At 45.4% G+C, this 12500-nt stretch overlaps 1 protein-coding gene across 1 annotated transcript in view; it reads right to left on the bottom strand.

The window, feature by feature from the left end:
- LOC143278022 (uncharacterized) overlaps positions 1 to 12500 on the bottom strand; it is a 227046-nt gene that overhangs the window by 135879 nt on the left and 78667 nt on the right. The window contains 5 exon segments of the mRNA XM_076583034.1: positions 2255 to 2457; positions 4722 to 4813; positions 5533 to 5995; positions 8874 to 9059; positions 11262 to 11429. Of these exon segments, the coding sequence (XP_076439149.1) occupies positions 2255 to 2457; positions 4722 to 4813; positions 5533 to 5995; positions 8874 to 9059; positions 11262 to 11429 (1112 nt within the window).

The following is a 12500-nucleotide window of genomic DNA, read 5'->3' as shown; positions in this document are numbered from 1 at the left end:
TGTATGTGTGTGTGCTTGTACAAGTAAGTGTTCATCTCTGTGAGTGTGTGTTTGTGTGTGTGTGTGTGTGTGTGTGTGTGTGTGTGTGCCGTGGAGGCTGCGATACGTAGACTGGAAGTGAGTGTGTGGAGGAGGGGGGTGGAGGAGGTGCAGGGTAATGTGTGTGTGTAGTGTGTGTGTGTGTGTGTGTGTTGGAGCTCATGTACGTTTATATGTATTTGACTGTACTTTCATATCTGTGAAACTGCATGTTTGGTGCATTTCTGTTATACATGTGTGGGTGTATGTGTGAATGTGTGTCTTCATATTTTGCATTTATTCGCTTATTTATCACCATTGTTGTCTTATTTATTTATTTATTATTTTTTTTATTATTATCATTTTATTAGTATTACTATTATTATTACCACTACCTTTTCTATATTATAATTATTATTCATTTATTTATTTATTTATTTATTTATTTATGTAAGCTTATCTATTATTTATTCCCCCTTTTTTTTTTTTTTTTTTTTCAAGGCATGACTAAGCGCGTTGGGTTACGCTGCTGGTCAGGCATCTGCTTGGCAGATGTGGTGTAGCGTATATGGATTTGTCCGAACGCAGTGACGCCTCCTTGAGCTACTGAAACTGAAACTGAAACTGTCTGCTTATCAGTTTCAGATTTAAAAGGAAGGTGGCAGAATGGTATTTGTATTTGTATTTCTTTTTATCACAACAAATTTCTCTGTGTGAAATTCGGGCTGCTCTCCCCAGAGAGAGCGTGTCGCTATACTATAGCGCCACCCCCCCTTTTTTTTTTTTTTTTTTTTTTTTTTTTTTTGCATTTTTTCCTGCTTGCAGTTTTATTTGTTTTTCCTATCAAAGTGGATTTTTCTACAGAATTTTGCCAGGAACAATCCTTTTGTTGCCGTGGGTTCTTTTGCATGCGTTAAGTCCATGCTGCACACGGGACCTTGGTTTATCGTCTCATCCGAACGACAAGCGCCCAGACTACAACTCAAGGTCTAGCGGAGGGGGAGAAAATATTGGCGGCCGAGCCGTGATTGGAACCAGCGCGCTCAGATTCTCTCGCTTCCTTGGCGGACGCGTTACCTCTAGGCCATCACTCCACAGACAAGACATTGTATTAAGACAATTCTGTGTCCGTGAGTAACTGGGTTCGAATCCTGGCCTCACTCTCTCTCGCAAGTTTGACTGGAAAACCAAACTATGGTCTAATCGTTTAGATGGGGCGATAAACCGACGTCCAGTGTACAGCACGCACTGAAAAGAACCCATGGCAACAGAAATGTTCGTATAATATTGTTGGGGGGTGGGGGAGAAGACGTCTCAGAGTGTGCCCCAGGGTACCTATTGAAGTGGGGGTACGATTTGGGGGATTACACCGGAATAAAATCAACAAACAGATCGCAACACAGAACTGGACCTGACTGGGGTCACCCCCCAAAGGGCGGCGCACACCCCAGACACCGAAACACGATACAGTCATCACACCAAGCACCTTCTTCTTCTTCTTCTTCTGCGTTCGTGGGCTGCAACTCCCACGTTCACTCGCATACATACAAGTGGGCTTTTACGTGTATGACCGTTTTTACCCCGCCATGTAGGCAGCCATACTCCGTTTTCGGGGGTGTGCATGCTGGGTATGTTATTGTTTCCATAACCCACCGAACGCTGACATGGATTACGGGATCTTTAACGTGCGTATTTAATCTTCTGCTTGCATATACACACGAAGGGGGTTCAGGCACTAGCAGGTCTGCACATATGTTGACCTGGAAGATCGTAAAATTCTCCACCCTTTACCCACCAAGCGCCGTCACCGTGATTCGAACCCGGGACCCTCAGATTGACAGTCCAACGCTTTAACCACCTTTGGCTATTGCAAATGACTTTGTCAAGAGCCAAATAACTATGCTAGTGGGTCCACTGGAACCACTCTTAGCAGTGGTCAAAAGGAGGAAGCTGTCATGGTTCGGGCATGTGACACGCCACAATTCACTGCAAAAGACAGTTCTACAGGGAACGCTAGAGGGTGGTAGGCGAAGAGGGAGGCAAGCCAAATGCTGGATGGACAACATCAAGGAATGGACCAATATGGATAGCGCTACGCTGATACGACAGGCAGAAGATAGAACCGGATGGCGTCGTCTGACTACGGAATCGTCCCTCATGTCTCCTCTACGCCCATCCCGGGCAGGAGAATGAATGGAATGGAATGGCTATTGCGCCCGTCACACCAAGCCCAAACCTGATCGGCTGGGGTCCTGACTTGACAGCTGCCGTCATCGTCCGCGTAATATCCGGTCTTGCACGTGCACACGCCCTGGGTGCACTCGGCGTTGGCAGCACACTGCTGATTGGATGAGCACGGTTGGTTGGCGCCCTTGGGGTCCAGGCACAGTGGTCCATCCTGAAACAGCCAGCAGATACAGTGAAGACCGAAGATACACTCTGTTTACGCATACCCAGATTCAAACACTCGACTGTTGGCCGCCGTTCTTTCTCTGTTTCTGGACCTTGTGATTGGAATGAACTTTCTTTTTCGCTTCGTCAAGTCTCCACTCTCAGCTCTTTCAAGTCTGGCCTTAAAACCCACCTCTTCCCAAAATAGCCTCCCCTGCCTGCCCTTCATTGTCTTTAGTTTCTACAGTTTTAGAGTTATGCATGCGTGTGAATGACTGGTGCGAAAGCTTTGTCTCTGCACAAGATCCAGCGCTATATAAATACCATTATTATTATTATTATTATTATTATTATTATCATACAAAGACACGATGGGTTGAGAGATTTCTTAAAAAAAAAAAAAAAAAAAAATGCAGTGACGTCCCTTCCATTTGGGCTGAAACCGGGCTGACCTAAAGAATGGCTGACGGCAAAATACCGAAAGGTTGGGGGGCTGGGATCATGCATGTGCAGCATTTAACAGTTCCAAATGACAGTACAAGCTGTGAACATCCTTCAGCCGATTCCCAGCGGATGAAAAGAACTCAGTTTTATTTTCCCTTTTTTTTAAAAGCTGGAAAATCACGCCGCTTACCACCGAGCACTGCTGCTTGAGTAATCTGCTTTTGCAGAGGGATTTGCACGTGTACTCGTAAGTTTGAGATAAAATGAGTTGGATTCCTGACCACACTGATGATTCATCGCTTCATTTCTGTCTAAAATGAATATCAACGATGTCCGTATATTGGGGTTTTCGGATACAGGAGATCGATGACATGATGGACTGTTTCTGGATACACTGCCACACACCCTGTGTCTGTCCTTCATTGCTTCATTCATTCTTCAACTCTCTCCATACGAACGGCGAAAGAGACGACGTTAACTGCGTTTGACCCCAATTACCACCATCAAAATATTGCAAGCGGAAGGCTCTTATACTGAAGAGGTGAATGTTGACAAAGAATACAACAATTCTGACGACGGAAGCTAAAGGTTGGGTCATTCAGACACCCACTGGAAAATCCGAGGGGTCTGCGTAGAGGAGAAAAGAGGACTAGCCGTACTGAGTGAGTTAAAAATGCAAGCGATGTCTGTGTGTTGAAGTCTTCGCTATACAGAGATCGATGAGATGAAAGACTGACGGGATGAAAGAAGAAATAACCGACACCTTACGAACTCCCTATCGGCGACACAGAGCAGTGCCCCTGCAGAACAGGCAGCCAGACTACAGAACATCTGCTGCAGTCCTGCCCGCTCCACGAAGTGCTCCGCGAGAAAACCTGCCCGACCCAATCCCAGCGGCCCGGAAGCTCTAAGGTGGACTGGAAGACCTGCGGTCGTACTACCGCCTTCGTCGAGTAGATGGGGGGAAATCCATCTGATTAATGACTAACGAGACAACAACCTCAAACACCTTCATCACCCCCCCACTGCCATCCCAGTGGTCTGTTACCTCTGCTTATTTATTTATCAAATTAATTCTTTATCCATTCATTCATTATGTTAGTTCGTTAGCTAGATTTACTGCCACCAAGATTAACGGGGCTGATCTGCCTTCTCTAGAAGACATATATTATAAGCGGGCTACTCAAAAAAGCAAAACCAATCAGCCAGGACGAATCACATCCAGCTCTTGGGATTTTCGAGATGCTCCCCTCTGGTCGACGGTACAGAAGTATAAGACGAAAACCAATCGCTTCGCCAATAGCTTTTTCCCCAAAGCAGTCAATGCCCTGTCTCCTCGAACAAATCCAGTGTGATAAATAGAATTGTGCAATCAACAACCATCTTCCTGAAGATCTAGTCATCAACCCCATCCACTTGTAATATGCGGCTTCTGTTCAAAAGGGTTGTGTGGGGGTGTGTGGTGGTGTGTGTGTGTGTGGGGGGTTTGGTGGTGTTGTGGGGTTGTTTGTGTGTGTGTTTTGGGTGTGTGTGTTTTGTTGGGTGGCGTGTCGGTCCCAGAAAACTTTTTGGGTGATTAGGGCAAAATTTTTTATATTGACGGGCACTTTCTTTAAAACCAAAAATTTCAAACCCGTAAAATTGTTTGTGAAAGATTTTCGAGTTATTTTTGGTACCTTTTTTTCCCCATCTCCCCCCCCCCCCCCCCCCCCCCCAACCTCCCTGCCAATTTTCTTTTTTACGCCATACATTTGGGTAATAAAGACCACATTTTTATTCAATTCTATTTCTACTTTTTTGTCATTCGATTTTTCTTCAACGGAAAAAAAAAAAAAGGGGGAAGAAGAAAAAAACACTGACTTGGTTACTGGGGCTAACCAGGAACACCCCCCCCAGCCCAAATTTGGTGAAACTCGACACACTCGCCTTGCCCTTGGCACTCTCTCCCTGGGGGTTTTGGCTGGAAAAAAGGGAAAAAATCATGACAAATGGCGTGCTGACAGAAAAAAGGCCCTTTTTTTTTTAAAGTAAATCACCTGAAACTAAACCTTTTTGTTTTATTTTAACTACGGGAAGTTTTGATTAATTTTGGCAAACCCCAAAACAACAGCACACAGCAGCACAAAAAAAATTACAACAAAAAACACCGCGCCGCGAAACACACACACACAAAACCCCAACACCGCACGCACCACAAAGTACACAAAGAATACACCACACACCCCAATTACCCCCACACACACACACACACACACACTCACAGAGCAACACACATGTACAAAACCCCACACACACACACCACACACAGAGCTACACCCTTGTAATACACACAACCCCAAAACCTCCCCCCCCCCAACCCCCAGCACATCCCCCACCCCCCTCCACCAACGTGTCCCCCCCCGACTCCCCCCCCCCCCTTTCCCTACCCCAAACAACCCAAAAAACACACACACACAACCCCACACACACACACACACACGCACCGCGCACATACACACCCCCACACCCCCAACACACACAAAGAATACACACACACAAACAACACACACACCCAAAACACACACAAAACTCACTCCCCAAAGAAAAACAAGCACTCAAAACAACACCACACACACACACACACAAACACACAAAACACACAAAACACCCCAACAAAACACAAACACACACACCCCACACCTTTCAAACTTTTCCGGGTCCTTCTCGAGAAACCCGCAGGCACTGACACTGGGGGGCCACCTTTTCGCAGCACTGTCCCCGCGTGCACGGGCCGCTGTCCCCCGCCCCTTTCCCGCCCACCGCCCCCCCGGGGCACGCACTTGCCGCTCCCGGAAAAAACCCCCGCCTCGCATTTCCCCCAACCCCGCCCCCAGTACGTCCGAGACACTGCTCCCCGGCGCACGGCCCCTGAGCGTGCACATGCCCAGGGGGGAACCCCTTTTCTTCTCCCACAGGCCGCCGTGTTTTTTGAAGTACCCAGCTTGAAAGGGCACACTCCACCCCCTCTGTCTTTGCCCCCCGGCTTTTCCCAGCACTCCCCGAACGCGCGGGACGCGCCCCGGCTTCTTGCCCCGGGCCCCGCAGCTCGGGGCCCCGGGGGGGGAAGAACCCCTCCCCGCACGCCACACCTTCCCGTCCACCCCTGAAACGCACCGGGGGGGGCACGCACTCCCCGGTGGGGAGCACTTTTCGTCTGGGACCCCTTTTTGGGCCAGGCACGGGGGTTTGGGGGCCACTTTAGAATCCTTCCAGGCATTTCAGACCCCCCCCTTTGGGGTGGAGCACCCCGGCGTAGGCCCCCCCACTGTCCCTCCCCGCTGAAAGGGCCCGTAATTGGGGCGGGCCCTGAAAGTGAATCAAACACAAAGAAACTTCGTTTGGGGAAATTGTCCCCGGGTTGAAAAAAACACTGTGCTTTAGGGTCTTTTTTGCCCGCCCTATTTAGGGATTCATTTGGTTTTTTCCTTTGGTTGTAAAACGCGTTTTACTTTCCCAATAATGTATGTCAGTTCGTTTTTAATTTTTCCGTCACGGGGTTCTACTCCCTTTAATACTATTTTAAAGGTTATCGATAGGGTTTTATCCCTTTTTGGGTTTAAAATTTTCGCGTTTTCCCAATCGATATTGTTTGTCAGTTCGCTTTAATGTTCTATCACAGGGTCGTACTGCATTGTACTATGTTATGTTGATCGATATGGGTTATAGCCGGTATGGTTATAATTCGCGTATTACATTCGATTTTGTTTGTCAGTTTCGCTTGAATGTTCTGTCACTAGGGTCTACTGCATTGTACTATGTTATGTTGATCGATATGGTTATAAACCGTTTGGTTGTGGTTCACGTATTGCATTCAATAATGTACCTGTTTGCTTGAATATTCTATCACAGGGTCCACTGCAATGTACTATGTTATGGATCGAGTTGGTTATACGTTTGTTGTGGTTCACGTATACATTCATATTGTTTGTCAGTTCGCTTTAATATTCTATCAGAGGGTCAACTGCACTGTACTATTAATGTCGATCAATAAGGTTGTACCGCTTGGTTGTGAGTTCGTGTATTACAATCGGTAACTTGATCGAAGTGCTATTCCGTTTGTTATCATTCGGGTATCTGATACTGTGTGGTCACAGTTCACTAGAATATTTTCTGTACATGGAAATAAACGTGTAAAATGAAGTTAAAACTATACTGCTTGAAACAAGTATATGTATATACAAGGTATGTGTGCGTAACGTTAACTGCTTATCCAATCGAATTGTGTAAATCAAATTTAAGATTGGGGGGGGGGGGGGGGGGGGGGCTGTGCGCGGGTGGTTAAAACTCGTCTTGTTCGACAACGAAAAGTGATGATATGTATAGAATTTAAATGAATCAACTGAATTCCAAAACATTATTACTCTCGATACACTTTGTACCGCATCATTTCCAACAACAATGTACAGGGAAAGAGAAAGCGAGATAGAACCCACAACAAATTTTCCAAAAAGTGTAATAAATCACCCAAAGATATAAAGCAAATGATCCTAACGCAAAGCAAGACATCCAAATGCACAATGCATTCACAAACCATGACAGCAACAAATAGTTTTAAATGTATCAAACTGAACATATATAACAAAAAAAAACAAAAAAAACAAACCCCCCAAAAACAGAATGAATTTGCAATACGATAATGTGTAATGTGAATATCCGTGTCTTTCAAACAAATTTATTATATAATATTAGTAACAGCTAGTCAAAGTTAATATGTGCAACGCTTTTGAGTATGCACATGTCTTGTATGTTTAATGTTACTTGCTGAATGTTTTTTTTTATGTTGAATAACAAACAGCCCACGTTCGTTTTACCGCTTTTGGTGTGCGACAATAAAGATGATACCTCTCCTTCATTATCTTATCACGTGCGCATGACATAAAGATAGACCACAGAGTGATAGACAATAACAATAACAACAGCAACAACCACAACAATGACAACCACAGCAACCACAAAAACTGCAACAACCACAATAACAGCAACAACAACCACCACCATCACCACCACTACAACAACAACAGTAACTACAACAACAATAACAACTCTCACAACAATAACAACCACAACTAAAAACGACAACAACAACAACAACCACAAACCACCACCACCACCACCACCACAACATCTGCAATACAACAACAACAACAACAACCACAAACCACCACCACCACCACCACCACAACAGCTGCAATAAGAACCACCACCACCACCACCACCACCATAACAACCACCATCACAACAACAACGACGACCACCACCACCACCACAACAACATCCACAACAACAACCACAAACCACCACCACCACCACCACCACAACAGCTGCAATAAGAACCACCACCACCACCACCACCACCATAACAACCACCATCACAACAACAACGACGACCACCACCACCACCACAACAACATCCACAACAACAACCACAAACCACCACCACCACCACCACCCACAACAGCTGCAATAAGAACCACAACCAACCACCACCACCACCACCACCACAACAACAGCAATAAGAACTATCATCACCACCACCACAACAACAATAACAACCACCATAACAACAACAACAACAACAATGATTACCACCATCACAACAACAACAACAGCGACCACTACCACCACCACCACCACCACCACCACCACAACAACAACAACAACAACAACAACAGCCACAACAACAACATCTACATACACAACAACAACAACAACCACAAACCACCACCATAACAACAACAACAATAACAACAACAACAACAACAACGATTACCACCATCACAACAACAACCACCACCACCACTACCACCACTACCACCACCACCACCAAAACCACCACCACCAAAACCACCACCACAACAACATCAAAAAAAACCACCACCACCACCAAAACCACCACCACCACCAAAACCACCACCACACTGAACAACAACATCAACAAAACAACAACAACAACAACAACCACAACAACCAACAAAACTCACTGCCAGCGCAGAAGCCCTGGTCCTCGAAGTAGCCGTCGATGCAGAGGCACTTGCTCGTGGCGGTGGAGCAGACGGCGTGGTCCACGCAGTGGGAGGTCATCACACAGTCCTGGTCCACCTTGTTCTTGGCCACACACTGGCCCTCCGAGGAGTAGTACTGCTTCAGACACTCACACACCCCGGAATCTGCAGAGAAAAGGGAAGGGAAGGGTACGGGCGGACCTCTTACCAAAAAAACGACAGCGGCAGAAACTACTACTACAACAACAACAACAACAACAACAGCAGCAGCAGCAGCAGCAGCAGCAACAACAACTACTACAACTACCCACGTCAGCAACTACAATAGCAGCAACAGCAGCTACTACCACAGCAGCTGTAGGATCAATGGTTTATCAGCATAGGAGTAGCGGCGCCGACTAAAGCAGAAAAAAAACAACTGCAACAATAACAGTAACTACAAGAGGGGGAAACAGCAACCATCAAAAACATAAATGCTTATAAAAAAAAAAAAAAGCAGCAGCAGCAAACATCAGCAGCATCAACAACAGCGACAACAACAACATCAACGACAACAGCAGCAGCAACAACAGCGACAACACCAACAATAAACAGCACCAAACACCACCACCAGCAGCAGTAACAACAACAACAACAACAACGCCAACGACGACAACGACGACAAGAGCAGCAGCAACAGCAGTTGCAACAACAAGAAGAAAAGAACAATTCGTACACGAAAGAACGCACATATATATATGAACCCACGTATCTAAATAATAATGTGTTTATTCATTCACGTGTGCATCCTCACATGCGCGGGTACGTACTGATATTCACATACCAAACGTGTGTGTGAGCACAAACGGACAAATGTACACAAGCACTTACACACACACACACACACACACACACACACACACACACACACACACACACACACACACACACACACACACACACACACACACACTCGCACATTTACCCCCCCCCCTCCTAATCTCAAACCACACACACACTCACCCCCCCCCCCCCCCACACACACACACTAGCAAACATTCAAGCGCGCACAGCACACACACACACACACACACACACACATGCACACAAGTTTTAATTATCCTTTCACTCCTATTGGAGTATGGAGGATTACTGCAAAATATTTTCGTGCCCAGAACAAACATTTCCAAATACACAACAATGTCACATAAAAGTTGAGAAACCACAAATGTCTTTTAACTCCAAAAGTATAGCTAGGCAACATTTGAAAATCTAATCATCTTACTTACAGCTAAAATGACTTTTTTGCCTCCTTTGAGCATATTATAAAAATTAAAAACCGATTTTGGAGACAAATAATTTTTTAGGAACATATCTATTTCGTAGCTGATCATAATTGGGACATTCCATTATAAAATGAAACTCATCACCAATCACAGACATGTTACAAACCTTACAAAGCCGTAATTCTCGTGGTATGCCTTTGTGTCTCCCTGTTTCTATTTCCAGCTTATGATTACTACTTCGAAATCTGAAGAAGCTGATAACGTAATTATCAGGCATTTGACTTATATATTTTTCTCTACCAATTTCGATAAAACAAACATTTACTACTCGCCTCTAGAGCATGCCTCCATAGATTTTGAAACCTATCTCTCAAAGCAATGTTGACATTCTTGCAGAAAGTTTCCCTCTCCAAGAAGAATTGAGCATCCAAAACACAGTCATACCCTGCTTCTATTAAAGTTTGTCTGATACAACTCATCCATCATCACACACACACACACGCACACACACACACACACACACACACACACGATTCATATATACTCCGTAACCTGACATGACCCACATTCCCACCTCCCACCTCACCCACAAAAAAACAACTTCATACACATACAAGCCCCCACCATCTCACCCCCTGCCCCCCCCCCCCCCCAAACACATACCACCTTCCATACCTCCTCCACCCCCACACCCATGCATGTGGAATGATGGCCTAGAGGTAACGCGTCCGCCTAGGAAGCGAGAGAATCTGAGCGCACTGGTTCGAATCACGGCTCAGCCGCCGATATTTTCTCCCCCTCCACTAGACCTTGAGTGGTGGTCCCGACGCTAGTCATTCGGATGAGACGATAAACCGAGGTCCAGCATGCTGTTAACGCACGTAAAAGAACCCCACGGCAACAAAAGGGTTGTTCCTGGCAAAATTCTGTAGAAAAGCTGCGCACAGGAAAAAAAAAAGGGGGTGGCGCTGTAGTGTAGTGTAGCGACGCGCTCTCCCTGGGGAGAGAGCATGCAGCCCGAATTTCACACAGAGAAATCCGCTGTGATAAAAAAAAAAAAAAGAAATACAAATACAAATACAAACACTGCCACCTGTCTGACCTGGGTTACACCTGGCGTTGTCGACACACTGCACGGTGTTCTCACACGGTGTGCCTTCCGTCTTCTTCTGGAGACACTGGGCCCCATCCTTGTAGAACCCCTCCTCGCACTCACACACCCCGCCACTCGGTCCAGAGCACTCCGCGTTGGCCGTGCACTGGCCCAGACCTGGCGGAGGTCATAGACAGCACTGGTGATGATGATGATGATGATTGATTATGGTGGTGGTGGTGGTGGTGGTGGTTGATGATGGTGGTTGATGGTGGTGGTGGTGGTGATGGTGGTGGTGGATGATGGTGGTTGATGGTGGTGGTGGTGGTGGTGGTGTTGGTGTGTTGATGATGGTGGTGGTGATGGTGGTGGTGGTGGTGGTGGTGGTGATGGTGGTGGTGGTGGTGGTGTTGATGATGGTGGTGGTGGTGGTGATGGTGGTGGTGGTGGTGATGGTGGTGATGGTGATGGTTGATGGTGGTGATGATGGTGGTGGTGGTGATGGTGATGGTGATGATGATGATGGTGGTTGTTGATGATGATGATGAAGATTGATGATGAAGATGATGATTGATGATGAAGATGATGATGAAGATGATGATTGACGATGAAGATGATGATGATTGATGATGAAGAAGATGATGATTGATGATGATGAAGAAGAAGATGATTGATGATGATTGATGATGATGAAGATGATGATTGATGATGAAGATGATGATGAAGATTGATGATGATGAAGATGATGATTGATGATGATGATGAAGATGAAGATTGATGATGAAGATGAAGACTGATGATGAAGATGATGATGAAGATGATTGATGATGAAGATGATGATTGATGATGAAGATGATGATGAAAATGATGATTGAAGATGATGATGATTGATGAGAAGAAGATGATGATTGAGATGAAGATGATGATGATTGATGATGATGATGATGGTCATGATGATGGTCATGATGATGATTGATGATGATGATGATGATGGTGATGATAATGGTGATGATTGATGATGATGGTGATGATGACTGTGACAAGGCTAACCAATGATAACAATAACGTGCACAAGAATCAACGTTTTTAAAACAACAACAATAATAAAAAAATAAAAAAAAGAAGAGGAAGAATCATCATCATCATCATCATCATCATCACAATCATCATCATCATCAACATGAGACAGAAAGAAAAAAAGAAATCGACCGAGACAGACTTGCAGAAAAGGACAGACAGAGAGACACA

Source organism: Babylonia areolata, chromosome 35 (genome assembly GCF_041734735.1).
Source record: "Babylonia areolata isolate BAREFJ2019XMU chromosome 35, ASM4173473v1, whole genome shotgun sequence".
NCBI lineage: Eukaryota > Metazoa > Mollusca > Gastropoda > Neogastropoda > Buccinidae > Babylonia > Babylonia areolata.
Note: the sequence above shows the minus strand (reverse complement) of the source record. Positions and strands in the feature narration are given on the sequence as shown.